This window comes from Anser cygnoides, chromosome 10, assembly GCF_040182565.1.
Source record: "Anser cygnoides isolate HZ-2024a breed goose chromosome 10, Taihu_goose_T2T_genome, whole genome shotgun sequence".
In the NCBI taxonomy this organism is placed as follows: Eukaryota; Metazoa; Chordata; class Aves; order Anseriformes; family Anatidae; genus Anser; species Anser cygnoides.
This window is the reverse complement of record NC_089882.1, coordinates 12,777,032-12,802,047: the sequence shown is the minus strand read 5'-3', so window position 1 is coordinate 12,802,047 and position 25,016 is coordinate 12,777,032. Positions and strand designations below refer to the sequence as shown.

The 25,016-nt window shown below is 40.3% G+C and overlaps 1 protein-coding gene across 1 annotated transcript in view; it reads left to right on the top strand.

Annotated features, from left to right (window-relative positions):
• The window catches only part of LOC106045060 (netrin-4-like), a 52,050-nt gene that overhangs the window by 5,246 nt on the left and 21,788 nt on the right, over positions 1–25,016 (top strand). The window contains exons 2-3 of the mRNA XM_013195380.3: positions 2,712–3,253; positions 14,577–14,840. Coding sequence (XP_013050834.1) covers positions 2,712–3,253; positions 14,577–14,840 — 806 coding nt within the window. The remainder of the gene's footprint in view (positions 1–2,711; positions 3,254–14,576; positions 14,841–25,016) is intronic.

Below are 25,016 nucleotides of genomic sequence, written 5' to 3'. Positions count from 1 at the left end.
TCCAGCATGCCATTTCCTCTGTGAAAGCATCAGTGGTGTGGTGCATCAATAAAGATGGACTTTCTTTTAATTATACGCTATATTAATCCATAACCCAATAGCATTTGTAACATGAACCCACTCTTGTTCAGAACTTAGCAATCTGGACTCTTGTTAGAGCTAATGCTTGTTCAAAGCTCAGCTATAAAGCTGGTCCCACTACAATTCTCTGGAGGCAAAGATGACACCTCTCTGCAGCACAGAGCAAAAGCACTTACTATCCAATCTACTTGAAACACAGAAATTGCTGTGCTTTCCTTATTTCCAGTAATTTCTACTGAACAGCTGAGACATGAACAAGCCAGACCAGGTAATATGGGCATTTAAGTGCCACTTGCGAAGACTTTCTTGAGGCATTGCAGTTGCAAGCCATTATATTTTTGCTGACCTGCAAGGATGGATTTATGTTTATCTCAGGAACTGTGCATGACTCAGTGAAATTCACCCTCTAGGCAGAAAAATTTGGAATGTCAATTGTTCTGCAAAAAGGACAAAGCTCTAAACAACTTTTGGGGAAACCTGAGTCCTTTCTCATGAAAAGACTCAGAGAAATTGCAAGAAACCTTCCAGGTAAAATGTCTGAACCTCCTGGTGTTCCCCTGTAACTCTACTAGCCTCAGATAAGAAGTTTACAGTCAGAAAGAAAATCACTTGACATGGTTGTCAAGCAGTCAGGATGGTAAGAGGGCTTGGTGGAGGACCACCAGCAGTGCTAAGAATCAACTGCTCAGTTGAAGATGTGGAGCAAAGAACAGAAGTGATAGAGTCAAGCATTACCATCTTCTTTGCTTTCATTTCCAGCTGACTTGTAAAAGTCATTCTCCTCATTCTCCTCATTCCCTCCTCATGGTGGGACAGCTTTCATTCCTTCAATCCAGGGACAATTAGGTGCAGATCAGGCACTGCTGCCCTCCAAGCTCTACCAGTCTCCTAGGATTTCACTGGAATACCCAAATAAATCTTGGCCATCCCATCGTAGTCAATGGTGGAAGAGCACCTCCATCAAGAGGAAACATACTGTGTCTCCTGACAACCATCCTTCCCTGAGACTTCTGCTTAAAATGTCTGCAAGGCAAACACGCACCCAATCCAAGTGCCTCTGAAGGTGGCTTCCATCTTCTTCTAAGTAAAGAGCATTTTTGGATTATGCACTTCCATGCTACCTGAAATTTAATATCACCTTACATTGTATGTAAGCTAAAATAGCACACACCATTGGTCAATGGGATTCAGTGGATGTGCAGCAGCTTGATTTTGTGTCCTAATCCTGGAATGCAAAATGCATGAGATGTTTTCCAAAACAATGTCTATCCCTTTCTCTTCTGGCCTGTGCAGAACTGTCATTAAGAACTAAGGACAGAAGCAACTCAGAGGGAAAACCATGCAGGCTGGATGCATTTTTTCACCTTAAACAATTCTTTGGGAAAGAAGAACATCAGCTTCACCCAAATACATTTATGATTGGCTACTTTCATAAGGCTGAATCAAAATGAATTTTCTTTGGCCTAACTTGATTTGAAAACTTATTTTGCCTGAGGAAGGGCTAAATATAACCTGAGCAGGGATTTTAAAATTTGACCTAGAATCTTGAACTAATAGCTGACCTTTGAACTGCTCCTAGATTACCCAGGGTTTACGGTCATCCTATGTTTCATTGGAAGGGTCATTTCCTGTAGGACTTATATTGAGTCATCTGACTTGTGACCTCTTGGATTAGATTTATGACCTTGCAAGGTCAGTCTTTAACTCATTCTGGACTGTTAAATTGCAAAGAGGACATTGTATGTCATTAGAGAAGCAGTTTTCTCCAATTTGGTAATAAGGTTTTGGGAGTGACCTATAAATCCAGTGTCACAAAGCACTACTAATTTCCAAACAATATTAGGATTTTGTAGTTATCCCTACCTTTCCTAATTTAGAAATAAGTAGATGCATACATTGAAGATAGCAAAACATTTTTTTTGCTGTATTTGCAAACTTGGCAAACAGAGTATATTCACCTATCTCCATGTCAATGTGTTTAAAAAAAATGAAAAAAAAGAAAGACTTGATTTTCAGCTCTGCTAAGTATTAGAAACTCCAGCTCCTCTCAATAGGAGTAGCAGAAATTCAGCACCTCTTAAAATTAGGTCAATAACACATAACTAGAGAGATATATGCTTTCTTCATCTGTTTTTATGTGTAAACAGTGTCTGCAATTTGTAGCGCAGGAATCATCTCTTTTCTTAATGAATCTATAATGTACAGTACAGTTTAGCTTAGCTTTCTGATTACAGTAAAATAAACACATTGCACAGATTCAGCCCTCAGATATGCAGCTGTACAAGAGTGAGAGTAAGAAAACACAAGATTCCTGCAGTTAAATGTATAACTTAATGGACTGATGCAACTGCATTCTCAACAGGTATCAAAGTTAGAGTTTCAAGTGCTTATGGGTAAAGGCTGAGTTTTCTAAAGACCTCAGCTTCCAAGTCAGACACCTAAAACAATGACTAGATTTACTGAGAAAGTCCCTCCAAACTTTGTGTGAGAAGAAGCTCTCCTTAGGAGAAGTCCTCTTGGACATCGATCCCCAGAAGAGGACACCAACCATTTTCACAGTCACCAGTCTTACAGCTTTAGAATTGTTTGAGGAGTTCTGCTTAGCTTTATTTCTTTTGCCTGTCTTTCAGATCCCATGAGGCTACAAGCTTTGCGCTGTAATGGCCGTTCTTGCAACCCTCCAGTGGGAAACCTTGCAAGAGGGAGGACACCAGTCACCCTCACCATGTGTGGGCAGAACAGCACAGAACTGTACTGCTTCTACCCAGACCAAAATCTCCTCCACCTGGCCTCCCGTGGCTGTGGGCAGCCTCACTGCACCAAATGCAATGCCAACCAGCCTGATAACTCCCACCTCCCTGCTGACATGACAGATGATTTCTTCGCAAATCCAGTCTCCTGGTGGCAGTCTGCCCAAGGGGTGCACAGGGAAGAAATCAGGCTGGACTTTGAAACGGAGTTCTACCTGACCCACGTCATCGCTGTGTTCAAGTCCCCGCGCCCAGCCGCGATGGTGCTGGAAAGATCCCAGGACTATGGGCAGACTTGGAGGCCCTACAAGTATTTCTCTGTCAACTGTACAGCGACTTTCGGGCTCCAGGATGATCTCAATGAGGAGGGCTCCATGTGTACTTCCAGATATTCAGATGCAGTGCCCTGCACCAGAGGAGAGGTAAGCGATAACTAAGGTTTGGACAAAGTTTAGTGTCAAACAGCTAAAGATGGGCTGAAAGTTGGAGAGTACAAGCTCAAAAAGACACTGCCTATAAATTAAGAAAGGTACCCCCTTCTCAAAGGTTTTATGTTAAGAAAATAAAGGGGAAGAAATAAAGAAATGATATATCAATGAAATTGAATGGAAATGTTTTAGCAAGTTTCTTTTATGAGAGTTGCAGAGGATAGGATTAACATTTTTGCCTATTTTTACATTGCAGATGCCAATAACTGAAGTAAAACACCACCAAAACAGATGTAGAAAAAATACACATTTGTAGAGCCTTATTTATCCAAAATGTTTTCCTCCTTTAGGATGACATGAACAGCACTTTCAAATTGTCTTTCACCACATAAAAGGTCCTGGATGTTTTAAATACAACCTTCCCTGAACTTTTAGTGCAACTACTCCTGCTGGCGGTGTCCATTCTGGTTGTATCAAGACAAAGGCTCCAAAAATGAAACCATTTAGAAACAGGAATTGTGACTGAGCAGGCAGATTCCACTGTTCAGCAGGGGAAAAGGGTCCTCCTTTGGTATGAATATTCTGATTAAACATGCAGAAGGTTTTCTTTTAAAATAAATGCACAATTGTTCTGATAAATTCCTCTGAGAACATAAGCGACTGCTTAGTAATCAGATAATTAGCTTAGCTATATTTGCATTCATTAATCTGAAAACAATTTAGATGGGAAAGAAGGTAAATATCATTGGTGTCTTTTTTTTAGAGGAGACAGAAAAGCACACAGGGAGACTATGAGACATTCCTGTAGTCCCGCCAGAGGCTGGAATCCTTTCACTTCCTTCTCTCTTCCTTAGAGAAGTCACAGTCCTCTTGGTTTCCCTGTCTGGAAGTGATCACACAGGTTTGGCAGTAATACTTGCTGTAAATTAAGCTCAGGTGTGAGGTAAATGATCCCAATAGCCTTCAGAAAAACACAGTGGTTTCAGCAGTGCACTTCAAAATGCACTTGAGAAGAAAGAAATCAGTGTCCTACACCTGAGACAGAAAAAGAGCAGTAAGCAGAGACTGAGTTAATCTTTGTGCAACAAGGCTGGGAAACATCTCTGTGTATTGGAAATCTGGAGCAAATCATCTAACTACTGTCTTCTTCCTGGAGTAGTAATTCTGCTAGTTAGTTATTAGGATACAATGAAGTCATATACATCCAAATGTCTTCTGTAGAGAGATTAGAATTTGCCACGTCAATACATAATCTTTAAAACAAACTTTACAGAGAACTCTTAACCAATCCATCAAATACTGCTATGGCAAGGGTGCAAAAGCATTAGACTTTTCAGGTCAGCAATATGACACAGCAGATTCTTTTGTGAATGAAAATAAAAGGCGGCAGAGCGTAGTTATTTAAAGTGATACCTGATCAGATTTGCCTGAGTGACATTGCTACTTTTACTACAAGTCTCATGGGAGCTTTGCCCACACATCTCAGAAATGCAGTTTTACAATTTATTTTAAAGATATCACAAATGTCACAAGGGTATCCCCTCAAGCACTGGCTCCCAACTGAGGTGGATGGAAGCTGAATCCCCATCAGTGCTTTGTGCAGTGTTCTCTCCTTTTGCACCTTCTCCCTGACCTATCCAATTACTGATGGTGGCTAAGCCTTGGAGAGCTGAGGAGCTCACATCACAAGCTGACATTTCTGAAATGATCAAAACTGTTTCCAACCTAATTTTCAATTAATGCATCGAGATGAATGTCAGTTTTCTCTACTGAGGGACAGTCAGGTTTTTCTTGGGTGCTGTTCTATTCACTTTCAGAAGAGACACAATATTCCTTTTTAACAGGGCACAAAAGGAATTGAAAAAAAGGAGATTGCTTACTAAGAACACTTAGGTTTAAAACCCATGGGAGACACATCATGGGACAAGATTTCTGGTCAGCTGGCTTCCAGACCTGAGAATGTAGGTGGTTAAAGAAAAGGTGGCAGAGTTGCAGTAACCTACAGGCATCCATAAAGTGACACGCATGTCTCTGAGTCAGCACACTCTGGTGATCCTTCAAGACCAATGAAAGAGTCTGGAAGCATAAAAGGAAACTCGGCAGAAGAAAAACTTTGAGATGGTTAGAACAGAAGCAAAATCTCTTTAGAGGGTGATATTACAATATCACAAAAGAACCCAATGTATCACTAAGTTAAGCTGTATCCTTCTCTTCTGTAAATTATCCTTTATCTTTCACCTCTTGTCAGGGTCACACATCTCCACCTCACCTCAGATGGGGCAGAACTGAGACAGATGGTGTCATACATTCAGGAACAAGTCCAGTAGAAATGCAAGGAGATGACTTTTTAGTGTCCCTTTTGCAGTTTTCTTTTACTCCAGCATTTATTATATCCCTTGCTCCTGTACTTTTGGAGATAAAATCTCAGATCCTGGATGTCCCCATCTTAATTCTTCTGGCAAAGAACTTAGGCTATTGATAGTTTCTGATTTTGGAGTAAGAGCAATTTATTCACTGCCAGTTGCCTACAAATCATTTGCTTCACTTGTTTCATCTCTTCGAACAAGAACTTCCATTGGCTGAATTCCCAGGACATCATTCTTGTCATTTGTCTCACCTTTTAGCCACAATGAAACCTACACTGACTATTAGCTCATTAGTTATGGTGGGCGTCCAAACTTCCAGAACTCCAGTTTTCAGCAAACTGTTTCTTCCTCAGTCCTTGTAACCACTAGAGAGTGATAAGGATCCTCTAATTCTCGAACTTGTTTAGCAATGTCTATTAGTTGTTACGTTTGCACCTGTACTCGCTAATTCTACATATTTTATAGATCAATTTTACACTGGTAAGTTAATCACCCAAAGTCATGTAATGTTGAAATCTAAAAGTGAATAGTGAGCCCGACACTCATTCATTCAAACTTTGCCAGTTCAACTTAGCGGTCTTGCAATTTACTAGGAGAAGCACTAGACATGCAATTTCCTTAATCATTTGTTCATAATACCATATACAAGATGTTTTGAATTGCAGCAAGGGAAGAAATAAACTACAAAGCATGTTCCAATCCCTGCAAGCATTTTGTTTTCTTTCACTGGTGTTGATCTGCAAGCCACCTGAGCATGATACATTGGTTTCTTGCCACTCTTTCCTAGAAGTCCTTGTTACTGAATATGCCAAAAACCTGTGTCTCCATAGGCCTTTGCCAGTTCCAATACAATTTTTCCTCTTTGTCTCCAAATTGTAGCTGAGTCAGGGCCAACCCAGACTGACAGCTGGCTCCAAACATCATGTCAAGGGTTTGAATCACGCCTCGATAAGTCAAGTTAATTAGGGGTACAGCAGTCAAAGTGGTTTTAAAAACCAAGCCGTTTCTTCTGTCTAGCAGCACACTTGCCTGTCGTAACCCAATAAGCTTGTTAGCGGGTCTTTCCTTCCAAAATGGTGGTGTATTAGTTGAGTTACCACAGTTCAGTCTCTAGTTTCTTGGATTACAAATTAAGTAGAAGCCTAAAATAAACCTTCAGGTCAGCCAATGGAAATCTAACTCTAACCCAGACAAAAGGAGAAATTACCACTATTTTGCATCAGTTGTTAGTGTGACTTACAGTTCATACACCAGCTGGGGAAAACAACGACCAAAATGTTTCAACCTGCATCCTGACAGCATGTGCAGTTAAGGAGTGCAGTCAACTATCTGACAAATTAAGAGCAGGTTTTTAATAAACTGGAATATTAGGAAACGAAAACAAATGTTCTTTTCCATCTACAGCGATGTTTGCATGAAAGGAAGGCATTAGCATGCAAAGCTGGGTAAAACACTAACCTGCTTATAACCACAAGACCCTAAAGAAGACCCTACCACTATTGGGTCTGGCTAGAGGAAGGTAGTTTTAAATAAAAAGCTGGTTCATTTATGTGAATGTCTGCGTGACAGATGACACCAACGAAGTGTGATATAATAAACCCATTACTGGAATTCACTGGGGGCTGGAAGAATTGTGTGTGGCTGAATTAGGTACTGGTTTCTATGGCAACAAGTTAAATGTGCCTTGTGCAGAAGACCTGTTCCTTCTCCATTTTGTAGCCTGTGGTGACCTCTTTAGGGACAGAAGTCCCCATCAGTGTCTTTTGTCAAAGACCAGTGGACTTGCTTTATAGCTAAGAGACTTTTAATCACTCTTCTAAATGCACTCTGTGAGTGTCAGATCAAGACATGGTGTGATGGGATGCAATTCTCTCTGCTTCAAAAGCCACCGGGCTGTTCAGACAAAAGCCGCAGACAACCCTACCGAAGGTCTTTGCCTCTGCACTGACACTGTAGATCTCCACTGCCTTTCTCCACCTACAGGGACTCCTTGAGCAATGATTACTGCAAAGGGGAACCACTTGTGCACCAAACCAGGCCAGGGATGGGGCTCTGTGTGGAATGCGTGTGATCCTGCTCCAACAACCCACAATTTTTGCTGTCTTTTCTCAGGTTTTTCTTTTACTGTATTCATACCAAACCTTTTGATAAACAAAGGAGGATCCCCCTCCTCTCCCACACATACCTCATTAAGTGGCAGCATCAATAATTCAAGAGGTCACCACTGAGACTTCAGTGACTTCTTAAAGGTCTGATCTCATACAGCAGTGGGGTCACTAAAAAGAAACATGCTCAGCATGTCACGAGGTTGAATTCCTAGTAGCTAAGGTGCAAGGGCAGGGTCTTGCACTGGAGTGAATTGTCCAACAGTCATCAGGGCTGTCCTCTAAAAGTTGTATGATGTTATTCTGACTTACAGATGGAAAAGATTCCAGGAGGGATTAGTCACTCCTGAAGGTAAGTGCCTGGTTGTTATGACTAGGGCCGTCTGTTCAGCATTTCTTTTAACTTGAACTGTAGAGGAGATAAAATGCAGAGGAAAGTTGAGAGGAAGCAGTTAACACCAGCAGTGTAAACAAACAGATAGCACTGCCAGGCCCTGCTTCCCTGGAGGAAGAATTAAGGGGCTCAAGTATTTGTGTCTGAAGGGAATTTGAACTGACATGAGACTAGTCCAGGATTCCCATCCGTGGCAAGTGAATTGAGGAGTGCACCAAGTGTCCTGCTCTGACCTGGTATGCAATGAGCCATTTCAGAGATATTCGGCACCCTACAAACCAGCCAGGAAGACAAAATAGTATTTTGAGCATTACTTCTGAATTTCCTGACATAATAGGCAGCAGATATCAAATCAATTTTTCTTCCTGCCCTGTTTTATGAAAGCTTAGTGAAAGCTTTCAAAGTGTCAAAAAGACTCAACTTTTAAAGTCTCAACTGTGAAAAAAAAGTTCTTGTCTAAAATGTTACAGATCTTAGAGATTCATTGTTGTAAGTTTTGAACTCCAGGCTAAAAACCACTTACTGTTTGCTCTTGATGATGAGTGTTGTCCACACCTCACTCTCCTGATGAGACTATACTCTTTACTAGATCTTTTCATGTGTAAGGTTTCAGCCAAGACCTAAAGATATAAGTGGCTCCGCTTATGAGAAATGGATGCTCTCCCATGAGGATGCAGTAGACACTGCCGGCTACTAATGATAACTGGGTGTTTTAACTTTCCCTGACAATTCGGAAGAGTGAAATGAGACTCTTGTTCTCAGTCCAGGTCCCAGTAGGGCTGTCTGCGTCACAGAATTCCTCATGCCACCCTCTGCCGTTTCAGAGCAAATATCATAACTCATAATGAAAAAGGACACTGCTCTGTGTGGGAGCAAGGAAGTGTTCTCAGATCCTCATGTAAGGTGATGCTGTGTAGAACTGAAGGAATTTTGTCCGTTCCCTATATGCAGACTGCAGACTGAAGGGTTTTGTGCCCAACAGTCTAGATTTTGCACTCCAACTACATTATTTGGCTTGACAAAAGATACTTCTCCTTCCTACAAACCTTATTTTTCTACACAGATGTAGAAATTTATATCTTCAGATAACCTGAAGCTACAGGAAACATTTGGTTCGAGCAAGAGAAAAAAAGATTTGTCTGTCTCTGATCACAATTGTGCAGTCTTTCCCCATCATCATATTGGCAGCAATGCTTAAATATTAATATTAATACCACACTGACTGGATTACTGGAATAACCTCAAAGCAGATGCAAATTGAAAGGACATTGACCTGTTCTGTTTTGGAAAACACAGAATGGATTCAAGACACCACTGTATTGAAAGTAGTTGGTTTTACACAGATCAGATAAATTTAAAAAATCAAATGCACAAATAGATTATTTCTTTAACGAAGTCTTATATTCTATACTGGCTACTAAGTTTTGTTCTCCAGAAGGACAGAAGCACAGAGGATCATGACTAAGAAACCCTATTCCATGAATCATCAGAACAAGCCTTCTGATAGTTAACAGGGTACCTAGACTTTCTTTGTGCTCTAGGCTATTTCAAAACAGGAAAAAAGGCTGCTTTTATAGTAAAGTCTACTATTCCACAAGATGGAAGAATTTTAGTCAAGAGGCTCCATCAAATAGATCAGAGGATATTTGCCACTGGGTAGGAAAAATTCTGAGACACAATTGTTTACTATTCCTTTATGAGCAAAATCAACTCACATGAAAATCTCTTAATGAAGAGGATTTAGGGCTGATGAGAGTTTTTATTGCAGCTTCCTTCTGATGGGCCTAGTATAAGCACACAGACATTTCTGACCTCATTAACCTGATTGTGTGCAACATGATCAGCATAGCTTAAGGATGATTTGTAATACCAAATTCTTGTTCTGCACAAGGATCTTCTTTTGTAGGAGGCCATGCATTGGTTCTGCCCTCCATTTGTGACTCATATTCCTTGACCTTAGGCTATAAGCTTGCAAGGGGGAACCTTTGCTGTGTCCACATCTTTTCTGACTAATACTGGCTGGAAGATCAGGTTAAGAAAACAGAATTATCTGCATCAAGGATGGAGGGGCAAAACATGTGGCAAAAAATCAAAAATCTGAGACACTGTCTCTGGAATGAAGATGATCTCCTGACTGGGGATAAAACATCACCCTCTGTGAAGCTGTGCCAACTTGCATACAGCAAAACCAGCCCTTTAACTGTGGCTATCGTTTTTAGCTTTGCACACTTACAGCATTCTCCAAACTTCCTTGCTCTTAGAAAGGTCAGGAGAGGACAGGGTAGTGACCATCTTTTTGAGGCATAGCTGATTGACTTTTGAAAATGAGAATGACAAATATGCGCTTGATAGCAGATATGCTGATAAGCATGAATGCCCTACTCAGCATTCAGCTCCAGTGGCAGCTCCTGATTATAAGGGAAACTCAGGATCTAGGGTGTATTTCCACAAAGGGTCGAGACTATAAAGGTGCTGAATACCCTTAACCTGCACACAGTTCTATGGAAACTGAAAGATTTCTAGGGTGTTCTTACGTTACTCAGCCCTTAGCAGACTTAATCACCAGCAGATTTTCTTCTGTAGCTGTGCATATGCTACTTTTATGAAGACTACACACTGATGCTTAGAGAAGTGACTGGGGGATAGCCTGTTACTACAAGAAAAGAGCAGATCTTCCATGGAGCTTGACACCAGATAGAGACTTAGATCTTAGATTCTTAGATGAGAAATATCCTTGTGGCAATATCACTGGGAAGCTCTTTTCAGAGCTTGCACCTTAATTATTAGAACATACTTCTTTTTCATCACACTTTCTTAATCTCTTTTACATTAATATAATGGCAAACAGCAAATTTGCAAGATATCTCTGGGAAATGAACAACGCACATGTTTTTCTTAAGCTAAGCAAAAGGCATAAGCCAAATGCCTATGTGTACAGAAGGATTCTCCTTCATAGGCTTCAGAAAGCAAAACACGACCTTGTGAAATAAACAAAGAACAGATAATACAGTGAAAATGAAGTGTCTCTTCCCACAGTGTACGACTCTAAGAGTTCATTAAGACTTAGATCCATTTCTAATCTAATCTTTCAAACATTTATGTCAAAATGGTTGAGATTGCTAAACTCGTCTTTGACCTGTTATTATTTTTTAAATTTTGCGTGTATTAAACATCCATCCCTAGGGATTCTAAGAGAATTTACAGATATAAATTTATTAACCTTCTTCCCCTCCTGTGAAGTATGTGAGTACTTGTATCCTATTTTTAAAAAATGTAAGGAGGACATACAGTAGATGTATGTACTAAAGTAGTACTAAATACTGATTAAAACTATGCTACCTCCACACAAAGTGCAGCTCACCTAAATCTACTTACATTGGCACAACATATCTGCTTTGACTCTGCTGACACAATCTTTGTTTAATTAAGTCCTCAATATCTTTGACTGGTACAAAGCTAGGGAAGACTAATTCTTTAATGGTTGTTGAATCCAAGAACATCTAAATGGCACTCCCAAAAGATTTCACTAGTGTTATGTCACCCAAATCAGATCTTTAACGTTTAACAAATCTTGCTTTGGGAGAGATGAGGACAAACAAATCCAGCCTTACCACTGAGCTTATTCCAGACAGAAATGTGTCATGAATTAATCATATAAGCAAACTCTTATATCTCAACTGAAATGGAACACTCTTTTTGCTTAAAAGGATATCGCAATCCCTATGGGACAACTAAGCTATTAATATGTCTATTCACAAATTAAGTTCAGAGTTCTAAGGGAATATGGAAATGTTAAAACAGCTCTCCTGAAGACATGCAAAGCCTGAAATGAAAATATTTGGAAAACAATAAATCCACAGGAAACCCAATCTTTCTTCCAAGCTGTAAAGCAAAGAAACAAAAAACAACCCAGCTTCATGAAAGCAAATGTCACTATGCTGAGAGAAGAGCACCCAACAACTGTTCTTTTGCCTGAAGAATTCAGTGCTGTCTGGATACCAGTTAAGACATGGCGAGGATGGATGACCGACTGGAGATCCCAAGACATGGACATCTCTCTAAACTTATCGTAATGTATGCAAAATAAGTTTCTACTGGCACAATATACAAGGTTTCCTTCATATTTATCATAACACAACGCAAGGCTATTGCCAGCAAGTAGAAGTATAATGCCGGAGATGCAGAGTAAAAAGAAACACTTTGGCCATTATCTAGTCATTTCTTTCAGAGGAGCCCAATAAAAACTCTGGTTCTTCACCTCATTCACCCTTCCTTTCTGTCTCCTGTGAGGAAATGCATACCTGTTTACAACTGGGAGCTCCGGTGCCCAGATACATTAAGCCTCTTGCTCAGGCTTGTATAAGGAGGTCATTGGCAGGACCAGTGCAGATCTTGCAGAAGCTAAAGACATATTGGTTACTTTTTTTCAGATGTCTTGTCCTGGAGCAAAAATCCTCTAACTTTTATGTTCTTGAGCCAGTGATCTCTTAGGTATCCTCTGTTGAGCTATCCTGAAAGGAGAGACCATTTTTTACTAAGCATATGTATTAGAGAAGTCACAGGCAAGAAAGTCAAGTGTGAGAACAGAGCTTATAAAAACTGGTAACCAAACAGATTGCTTTACCCCTTGGCTCCTCTGTTTCACACCAACTTAAAACAGTTTCACCAGGGCTTTTAGCTCATTAATGTCCTAGTAGTTAGTTTTTAACCCTGCTTTGGGATCTTTGAGCTTAGCAGGCTCTGCAGAAGAATTTTGTTCAGTTCACTGCCTTGGGCTCAGATGAATTGTCTAACCCATGCAGGAGGATGTGTGTGTCTGTACGTGACCAGGTGCTCAGGACTCTGAGAAACCACTCTACCTCTGTGTGGTCCACAGGGGACTGGGAAGAGGGAGAAAAGATCCATAAAACTTGCTTCCAGTAAAAAGACCAGACCGCCCGGGATTAGGGGAACTGGACAGATGAGATTGGTCTTTGTCCTTTGAATCCATCACAAGGGGAATGCTAGGCACCACGACAAAACCAGATGGGTCATTTGCTTATGGTTCCATTGACTGGGGGAATGTACACATTGGTGTGGAAAGGCCCAGGCTATTTTGTCATGGCTTCATTGGTCAGGGGAATGTAGGCACCTGCACTGCACAGCCTGGGCAATCTGCCCATAGCTCTATCAAACAAGACACCTCTGATCGCACCAAACAGGGATGTTTGTAGTTCTGTAAATAGCTGACAGTACAAGATAAGGGAATTAAAAGAAAAAAAGATCAAAACTAACCAAACAGAAAATGCTGCAGACAGGTGGGAAATGTACTGCTGCCTTCACTGTGCTACTGTCAGGTGCAGCTCTGTGTGAAGCCTGGAAGCTGATTCTGTTAATTTAAGGGGGTTTATCTCTCCATGTGCCATCAACATGCAACAAAATTATCTTCCAAGTGTGTACCACAAGCTCTTTCCTGGATCCTATGAGCAAAATGAAACAAAAGTATTTTACATGCTGCAAGTATTTAAATTGGTTGGTTCACCAACCAAGAAAGAAAGAAAGAAAAATAAATAAATAGAGAGAGAGAAAGAGGGAATCCCTGTGGAAACAAAGCTTTCACTCCACTAACAGAGTTAGTCAGACAGAGACTGTCACCACTTATTAAGCTGGGCCAAAGAACCCTGAGGGCAAGTCCCTCTGTTGTGATGGAGAAACTGAACCAGAGGAGAAAATAGCTCTCAGTTTGGAGTTAGCATACCCATAAAGGGCATCTAAGCCTGGGAATGAACACATCCAGCCCTCTATCTCACTGCTACGGACTGTGGCACAGCCCTCCATTGTCACCCTCTCCCCACAAAACCAACAGAGACAAACACACCCTGAGACACAGAGAGGGGCAGAGTGGTACATGAACTAAAATACAGCAGACAGCCGGCAGACAGCAGGCAGGCACAAAGCCCTCCTATCCTGTTAGCTCGCTGCCATGTAGCTATTTCTCCTCTTCCAATGAATAAACCAGCTTGCTTTGTTTGAAAACAGGGTTCTCTCAGTGCTTACTCACCCTAAGCCAAGTTGTGTTTTCCAGCACATAGTCCAAGTGACCATGCCAAAAGTGTGATCACAGTTCTCACTTCTGTCACAGATCCCCTTAGTGCCTTAGTTTACCTGGCCCTAGAATTCATGCTAAAGCCATATTCCTAAAACGCTTCAAGAAATTTGGATGGCATCAATACTGTATTTATGCCAATAAGCCTTGGGTTTCTCTGAGTGACACTCTGTTGTCACTTGGCTCAGAAACACGAGGAAGTAAACAGTGTTTGACAAGTTTCCATATATTTCCCGACCTGTAGAAAGTGATTGGGCTCAGTAACCCCAGTGACAGAAATGTAAACTAAAGTGTTTCCTGTTACACACTTGAGACGGAATGAAAGCAGGTACACAGTCACGTGCTGTGTGTATTTTTTGTCTTCCAGGTGATTTATCGTGCCTTAACTCCAGCTAACAAGATTGAAGACCCCTATAGCCCTGAGGCTCAAGATCTCCTGAAACTCACCAACCTTCGTCTCCTTTTGTTAAAAAGACAGGAATGTCCATGTCACGGCTCAGGATTGGTAGAGAAACCTCAGAGGTTTGCCCACTATGCTATTTATGACCTGATCATCCGAGGAAGCTGCTTTTGTAATGGGCATGCAGAGGAATGTGAGCTTGCCAACAGGACGGGAGACATGGAGAACGTGGTGAGTTGTAGACAGTCACTGATTTCCTAGACTCGTTACCTGCTTGTGCTTTCTCAGTTTAAGTGTGGATTTTGTGTATGGTTCTGTCCCACCTTTCTTAAGCCTGTCTAAAAAAAGGACAGCACTATTAATCCACATCAGTGAAACCTAAAACACCCTGGGAAAAGATTTTCTACAACCCTTTCTACAGTTCCAAGCATGAATTGCATTGCTAGAGATGAGTTTTTCCAAAACCCCTGGATCTCCAAACACCTATAAACTGCTTTGTAGTTAAAAAAAAAAAAAAAGGGGAGCTTTGTAACAGGAAGAGAGGTCCAAATCCAAATACAGGGACTGAAATCTATCTGCACAGAATGGAACCAATCTCTTTAATGCAAAGAGTGCCCTGACTTGAATTTCAGATTTTCTGAGTTTGTGAGACATGAGCATCTCTGTCATACTTGGGGTTTTAGTCTTTACTTTTAGGTTGTCGGCCTTGTATGTTTTTGTTAATTTCACTGCATAGCCAGAGATGTTCAGGATGTGAAAATATTTTCTCTTCCCTTCCTTTTTACTCTTTAACTTGCTTAAAATAAGTTAGAACTTAAAAATAAAAGGAGCCAAACTTCATATGAATCATCTTCCACAATACTATGACTGCCCCCTGTTCAGTATTTTATACGCATGCTCAGATGTTGCTAGTCAGGGGTAATCACTGATGTCTACATTTTGATTTAGCTGCAAGTATTATACGGAAGAACTGTAATAACAGTCACAGGGAAATGATGCTAACCCAATACCCAGGTATTTCTAAACATGTACATCACAGACAGACGTCAAGCCACACTGAACTAGTCAATGATTCCACTGGTTCCAGTAGGCTGTCTGTCTCTGTAATGTGTTTTTAAAACCAACATAACCCTATTTTTTTTAGTCCCTGATGCACTCTGACATAATAGACTTAAGAAATGCATCCTCAGGTAATTTCTGTCCCTTTAGATTTGTGGTACTTCACATTTTGGTTTATTTTCTTCTGGAATGTATATTCATTGTCTTTCTTTCAGCTTTTCTAAGCTGAGATGTAGAAATTGTATGGATAATTAGGACTGTATGAGTTGCACAATATTTGCAACATCATTTCTGAATCTGTACCATCTGTGGTATAAATCTAATTTACAGTACTCTAGCACTGGGTGATGTCATGAGACTCTGTTAACTACAAATATAGACCCACATAGGACATAACTGTGGAGAAAAGCTGTTTAAAGAGTGCATCCTCCCCATTGCAAACTGTTAAATACACACATGGTGAAACCAAATAGATGAATAACAGGCTAAATGGATACAGCTGGTAGAAGAATAAACACTGTCCATCAGAAGAGGAAAACAAAATATTGTGTATGTTACTGACATAACCATTGTAAACTATGACTGGATTTTTTTTTTACACTGTTCACAAGGGAATAGAATCTTTTCGTGCCATCAATGACTTCATGGGGCAGAAGATGAAGCAGTTTTGATGAAATGCACTTCATGAGTGAGTCATGTCTCAGGAGACCAGAGGGTGGATGCATCCCAGCATTGAACACAGGCATAGATATTATCAAGTCTTTGCCTAAGCAGGGATTCAAAGACAGCAGGAAGTGAGAAAAGCCTTCCAGACCTTTAACTACTTCTTGAATCCTAGGTGAGGGCTGGAAAAGACTGTGATTGAGCTGCTTTAAGTCCTTGCATTAAGGTATGATCGAGCATACCTAAGCCATTTGCTAGTGAATACCTTTTGAACTAGTTATTGAAAATCTGTAATTAAGGAGATTCAATAGCAATCTTCAGTAGTCGTTCCTATTCTGACAGTTTGAAAGATCTTCCATAGTGCCTGTCTAAATAAGGTGGTTCCTTCTTGTCCCTTTTCCTCCAGTGATTGTGGAGAGCAGTCAATCCTCATTCTGCTGATAGAACTGGAAGGTTCCTACCATGTCCTCTCCTGGTTTTTGCCTTTTTTACTAACCAGAGAAGTGTGAAACCTTAGGGGTCAAAACTGAAAATTCTAATACCAGATCATGCAAGCTTGAAGTAAAGATGGTCATATTATTTTGCTTCTGTTTTCTATCCTTTGGTAATTAAATCTTAGCTCTTTTTCATATATACATTGAAAATTGGCTAAAATGACAGTATTTAGGCAAGTGTATAACTCCACATCTTACAATACGGTAACCTCCTTGCCTGCAAGCAGAAGGAAAAGGTCTCTGACGTTGAGTGGCAAACACCAATGATACATTTCATATTAGCCAAACTACACTGCAACAAAAATCTTTGCCACCTTGCAATTCTCCTTTCTCAGCAGAGACATGGAAGGTGTTCTACTTTCACACAGCGACTAAAACAGAACAGAGGAAAGGGATGTTAAAAACAAACACTGCACATTCAGAAATAATCTGATGCATTCCACTAGCCACATCTAATATTTAACAAGTACATGGGCAGAGAAAGACTCAAGACACAAGGTTTATTATGTGGCTAGTGTGGGTGATAAAACAGCATGAATGCAGAGCAACTTCAAGTTTCCTGCGTTCTGTCATGTAATTAAATAAAATGCTGGAAAAAATACAGACCTCCACAAAAAGGCCTAAGTAATAGGAGTGAACGTCTCTTAAGATTTCAGAGTCCTCATGCAATGGTCTTTTCTGTAGTTAACAAAAACAAAAGCAAGTCCATGTAGAAAACAACTGTAATTATTTGTCATGGGATAGGCCCAAAAACTGAGATCATTCTGCACTTAGGTCTTGGAAAAGACATAATTGTAATAATTTCTAAGTCTGCTTTTCTTACTCTTGAAAGAAATCTGTTCCATTTGTAATACTTGTTCCACTGCTATATTATATGGAAACTAAATAATGGAGAAAACTAAAACAAATTTCTTCACAATTTTGAACCACAACTTTTCAACTCTACGTTGGAGGGACTAGATGATTTATTACTAGTAGATGATCTATCAATCATCAGTTCGTTTGTGGATCTGTCAGTTCAGTCAGGACAACCCATTCAGCTTCTGGCTTTTCCACAGAGGCTGCCAATAAGACAAGCAGCTGTATGAGAAGTAATGTCACAGATGCCACAGTGTCACAAAAAATAATGATACAAGACAAATGCAAATTATCATATTGACCCTCCAAATGGCATATAATTATTCCTACCTTGGAATCCTAGATAGTTTCACGTATATTGACTCTATTTGGCCATAAGTCACTAGTGAAAATACTAAGTGAGGTGCAAAGGATACCATGGAAAAGTCCTTTGACTTCTTAGTTGGACTGCAAACCAGTAATAATTACTCTTTCAACATGTTTTTTTTTTTTTTAATTAGTTTGCAACCACCTCAATGCAATTTGTCCAGATCTTATTTCCCATCTTAACTACTGAGAGAATCATGTCAGACAGGAGAAAAGCTTTGAGGAATGAAGATGGGAACTGCATGCAATAGTCAAGAAACTTCTGGGCAAGCATATATTGAATTTGGGGTTTGTTGCTAGAGACAGTGATATTTTCTTTTCTACTTCCCTTCTTCAGACCAAAGACAAGAGGCACAGAGATGCCATACCCAACTTAAATAGTTTCTTATGATAACTACGAACAAATTTCTTCCTTCTTAATTTCACTGACTGTAATATTCGAACTTTTAAAGGTAGCTCCTTTGTCAGTGAGCAAAATTGCCTATTGACATTGTATTTTGCTGCAGAAACTGCAGAGGTGCATTTGCTTTTAAATGTAGGGAGTGAATATACTCTTCTAAGGGAAACAAATACCAGCACCTAGCCATCTGAACATATCTCATCTTCTTCCGCCACTGGATTCAATGGAAATTAATCCCGCCCAAGATGTTGCTGATGAAGAGTATACAAGGGTATGTGTTGTTTTACAGTACATGATTTCTTTGAGAAGCTCCAACAAAGTTAGGAACCTTTCAGGTTTAGAATCTGCTTTGATGACATATTTTAGCTGAATCCAGGGGGGCTTCCAGAACTTACAATGTTTACAAAGCAGAAAGCACACATGGACAATTCTGCTGAATCTAGACCAAATTCCTTTCCATTTGCCAAACATTTCACAATTCTCTTTCTGGTGCATGGGAAATAAGCATGGACAGAGGAAAGCAAATGTAGATTAAAATGTTACTGACTAAAGCATTAGGTTTTTTTACTCGTTAATTTTTGGTACCTTCACTGCCAGGAAATTCTTACAATTTGCCTCGGATGTTTCTTTTCCTTCTTCATCCTGTTTACAGAGACAAACTAGACTCCCTGTGGGTCTGATACTCCACAATGAAGCAAATGGAAAGTTTTCCATTTACTTCAAAGGGAGCAGGATCTGGTCCTAAGTAAGATTCCTTGTTTGGCATAAAGTAGGTTACATAAGGTAAAACTTGTTTTTCTACAGTGATTTTCTAGGCAACTTGGCTGTCATCTCTCTTGCAAATATTATCTCTTCTTCGAATATCTTGTGCAGTTCTTGATAATCCCCCAACTAAGTTTTCACATTATCTGATCCACACTGTGCCAGTCTGTATGATGTCCAGCACTCAGAGCTGCCAGGAGGTGCACCATGCTGCAGCTGGCAACTCAAAGAGCAGGTTTTGTTTAGAAAAAAGTTAGTCTGTGAGTATCAGCCATGTGAGTAGCATCGTGAATGTTAAAAAGAATCACAAAAGCTTCAGAATATATTATAGAAACAGATGCCTATGCTGATATGGCCAACCCCCAAATCAGCACCTCCTTCTGAGATGTTAAAAATTTGCAACCAAGCGAAAATACTATACAACATTTCTGGTTTTGCTGGCTCTTCACCAGTAGACTCAAACCTGAACAAGATTGTCATCCCCACCCCGACAGCATCCCTGCTACTTTGCTGTTTCAGCTAGAATAGCAGGACATGTGTAAGCAGTTGTGAACTGACATTCAGGTAAGGTTCAGGTAAGGACAGGTCTGCCCACTCCCTACCTTTCCACTACCTTTCCACTGCCCACTGAGTTACAGTCAAGAGCAGGAGGAGCTTTGTGCTGCTCTGCAGCCCCATACATCTGCACTGGCTGACATGTCTTTTTGGAGGGGGCATACCCTGCCTTCTGTTGAGCTCTGAAATGAAATTTGTCTGTGAGACCTATTTCATCCTATGAAAGACAACTTATTTGGCTACTCTGGTGTACCCAGAAAATATATGATGTCACACTGTACCTTTAATTCACTTGTTGCACATAAAGTGTGTGGGCTGTGTTTCTGCTGATTATAATTGGTGTGTTTAACTTGACGTCCATGCAGGTTCTCCATAAGCACTACTAAGAACCCGTGGTTTGCCACCACAGCATCTGGCATTCAGACCATCAACATGAGGTTTAGCGTATGGTTTAGAGAATAACCACAATTTTGATGGTATGATCCACATCGCGGTTCAGCCAGCAGGAATTCTGCAATTATAAAGTCAACAAGTTTTCCCTGCATTTTATTATTGTTGTGGAAATATCTTTTACTACTGCTAAAGTCCAAATCAGAAAAACATGCCTATTCAGGAGTGACGTTTAAACAAATGTCTAAATGCTTTCCTGAGTCAGGGCTCAGGGCAGATTCACCCATGCAACACTCATACTACGTTTAGGAAACTGTCTCTTATTTTTTGGAATGGGGTAAACAATTTCTTATCTCACATTATTAGCCTTTAAACAGTGTTTTTCTTAAAGGCATGTTTATGAAAGAGCTATTTAAAAGTAGTTTAATTTTATTGCTTAATTGCTTTCATTAATGTTTTTGTTGTTGTTGTGTTTTAATCGCTGAATTGATGTTCTCTGCTAATTTTATCCCTGTGAAGGAACTACAATAACCCTGCTAGTAGAAACATTTGACTGAAAACAGTTGTAAATATGCTTTAGGGCTGGTAAAATATGCCTTACAATTCCTTTAAGAATTGCTTTTCACAATAAAGCTACAAGAGTCTGTGTATGCGTGAGAGGGAGAAAAAATTGCATTATCTCAGAGATATCAGCCACCATTTTGCTACCAACACTTCTCTAACGTTCTGTAGTACAGAACATTTATGAGGGTCTTTCATTTAAGCTCCACACAATGTACACTGTTCTGTCTCTAGGTTAAATTAGACACAGCCACCAATGCTAGGAAGTTGCTGTGATGTGACAATCATAGAAGCTGCTGTGTTTGGCCTCATACATTAGGTCCTTGTGTTTTTAAGCTTCCCTGGGATGAACAGACTGCTATGTTGTTTCTGTCCTCAGCTCACCTACCTCTCACCACAACAAAAGTTTGCAGTCTTTTACCACAGCTTTTCAAGGCCTTTCAGCCAGTGCACTCAACCCCACAAATCTCCTAGTAATTTAAGCAAATTTTTCTAGAGTTGTACCTTGTGGGTACATAGAGTTTGCAGTTAAGTGATTTGGAGGCAGGTGCAAAAAACATATGGAGAAAATTTTCACAGGATCTTTAAAAAATCATATTACTCTGCATAAAAGTTATAAAATCCTGCATCCATTTCCTTGCCTTGTTTTACTCATTGTGCTAGAAGGGACTTGGGGATGAGTCTTGTGCCCATTACGGCTTCAGAGTCTTTCTCTTGCAACGTACAAGTTTTCTGCTAAATTATGGACTTTCTCTCCCTTTTTCTCCATTTTGTCAGACAGATTCCTCATAAATTTGGCTGGTCCGGTGCTATGTCAGCCCTGCCCTCCCCCACTCTCCGAACTGCAGCCATCTGCAGAGGAGTTGTAGAAAACTATTTTTCTCTTGGCTTCCTCTGCTCCATTACTCAACATAATTTCACTTGAATGGGAGCTATGCATGTTGCCAAATTCGCTCAATATTGAGGTAAAAATTCAGAGAAGAGTATGCAGGCCCACACTTGGAGTGGGTTTTGAATCTCACACCCCCAGAGCCCCTATGGATTAAACAGCAGAAACTCATCTAGTCCAGACAGTGACTCAGGTATTCACTTATTGAAATATTGAGCCCTGCTCCACTTTCTGCCTCCTCCTTTCATAAGACAGTCCCTCAGATATTGTGACCTGTTGTAACTCAGGGGCGGCATTTCAGCGCGACAGCTGTTACTTGTATGCAGCTTGTTATAGACTGATAATGGAGTTGTTGGCACTGTAGGTAAAAATAAAATGACACTAGCTCAAAAATGAAGAAAAATCAAGCTAGCACTGAGGAAGAAAACAATAGGAAAACAGAGAGAAATGTGGCCTAAGGCAGAGCCAGGCGTGTGTGTAAAGACAGACGGAGGTGAATGCAGGCAGAGGGTGGAGTTATGTCTTGAAACTGCCACAGGCTGAGGTTAGCCTGCTATATTCCCTCACACGAAGCATGGATTTTGTACCTCTTCCGGTCTATTTATCCTGTTCTTTGTTACTGTTCAGATAGGGGCTTAGCGATGCCAGTCTGAATATGCAGCTAAACACTGTCACTGATTTTTTTCGTCACCATTACCTGGTTAGTGAATTTGGAACTGGTGGCAGCTCACTCACTCACTGCTCTAGAGACCAAAGCCTGTATGGTCTCAGGTGGCCTTGCCTCAACTGCCCCAGCTCTCCTTATCCCTGCCAAGTTCCCTCAGACTTAATTTACCAGAGTGACCAAGTACAAGCCAGAAATCCAATTCCCTCTGAAAACACCCATATGTGTACTAGTTTTCAGACACACACACTTATTAGACCTTTCCCCAGAAACCAGCAAGTGACATAGGAAAATAACGACTTTTTTCATTCCTGATTAGAGCAGGAATTTGAACCATCAACCCACCCATGGCAGGCACTGTACTCCCAAGCCACTCATTCTTTTAAGTCTTTGCAAACTTGAAAAAGTTGACGTAATTTTTTAATTTGGTCTCTTAGAAGTCAAATCTGCTCTCCTCAGGACCTGATATTGAAGAATTTATTATAAATCTGCACAGATACACCTCTTAATTAGAAGAGACAACAGAGCCCATTTGAACTGTGAGGCAAACAAAGGGGAACAGGAGACACTAGTTTGTACTTAACCATTCAAACGGCCCAGAAAAGGTCATTTTACCAAAAGCAGGTAAGGGACCAGCCTCTGATGTCATTGCAAACTGCTGTATCCAAAATTGCTCTGGCAACATTACAAAAGTGAATACAGAGCCCAAAGACAAACATTTTCTCCGAATCAGCAACAGTTGTTCTGTTCTGGAAGGCTTCCAAATTTAACCTTCATTCATTAGGGAAAAAAAAATAGACTGAGAATAGCCCAGGAGAAAGACTAACAACCACAACATTTGCTGAAAAGACAAAAGGTAAAAGAAACTGAACAGGCAGACAGAAAAGCAAGAAGCTTGAGGTGTTATTCTAAGCTGAACAGAGTTAAAAAAAAAAAAAAGTGGAATAGTGATGGAAAATATGCACTTGTTCTCTCAGCTGCAGATCAGAATTTAGGTGAAATAATTTTGTGTAGGCAAAGGTGAATAAGTATTGTGTAATTTCTTGGAAGCACTGTACAATAGTAAGAGATGGTCCTACACTATTTGTTATAAACCAACCAGAAGTTACTGAGCTTCATGCAAAAACTACCAGATGAAATTCATGGTTTAGTGTAGCAGGGTGAGCTAAATGATTGAAATTGATCATTCAGGCATTAAAATCCATGAAGCTATAACCTCCTCTAAGTCATGACTCAAAGCTGCTCAGGTGGTAGATGTACAAATCACAGCCTTTGGCAGCAATACCAGACTGTTTTAACAGCACAACTGTACTGTGAGTCAGATCGTGGAATTAATCCAGATTAAGAATATTATTGCCAAGGTAAAAAAAAAAATATATATATATTTTAATATGGTTTAGTTTCACAGTCCAATTTACACATGACTCAGGGCATGATGCAAAAGGCATAGACACAAGCAGTAACAAAAGCAGAAATATCTTAAATTGTGCTTGCTGACAAAGACTTTACATCCTAAAACCACTGCCCGAGAACATAGACACTATACCAAGACACAAAAGCAGAGTTTGCTTTCAAGTGGCTGCTAAATCCAATATGATTGTGATTGAGAGTGTAGTATAACATTTTTGTTCCTGTCCTGGACTAATAATATCTTCAGACTGCCAGCATATCATCCTGTAAACTTCTAACCTTTGCAAAAGCTGATTAGAAAACTGGAAGCTTGATGTAGACAGAATATTAGTATTGAAAGCTACAGTTTTCATCTTTCAAAACTCATAGCATGCATTAGTGACATAACTAACCTTGGCAGAAAACATTCTAAAAGCTGGACTGCAAGAATACAAACCGTCACAGGTTATGAACATGGTACTTCTGACTGGTTTTATAAATGTGGTAGTTTATATAATCACACAGTCTGCCCGCCTGTGAGTGCGCCTATTTCTCTGATCCATTTTGCACAGTAACTTTGGAAGGCACCATTCAGTTTCAAACAATTTTGTCAGACCAACTGAACTCTTAATACAATGATGATCCAATGAAGGGGAATGATCCTTGGAGACAACTAGAGTTATCACAGTAATAAGGAGAAGCAGATGGAGGGAGAGGTCATGAAAATAAATTCCTTATTATTTCTGAAGTACTCAATTATTGCAGCAATGAGCACTGTAGAAAGGCCCATATAGGCCTAAATTCTTTTATATCTACGGCTCAGTAAGCACTGAGTGATGTGGTGTCACATATTGCATGTTAAAGATAAAGTGAAATATTAGAGATGTGAGGCACAAATCTCCTGGATCTTAATCTTTCCTCTGCTGTACCAACACATTTATATGTATTCATATAAATCCCTGTCAAAAACTAATCAGACTTGAGCTGAAAAATGGCTAGGCTTCTTAAATGACTGCATGAATCTCAAATAAGTCTGTGTTGCTCACACCTTACTTTCAAATCCCCTCCATCTGGATCACCAGCTCCAAGCCTAGAAAGGAGAAGCATTTTTGCCTCAAATGCCTCCTAACAGCCAGATATCCTAAATCTCCCAATAACATGAATCCAGTGGTAATCAAACAATTATCAGGGTCCTGAAGGCTTTAATAGGGCTTTAATGGCTGTAACCAGCCCCACCTGGGACTCACACCCCATGCCCTCTCTCCATAGGCCCAGAGGCTCCATTTAAGCTCAGCCCTGGGCCTGTATTTCTTGTTTGAGCAATGCTGTAGGTGTTCTTGCTTGTACTTCTGCCTCC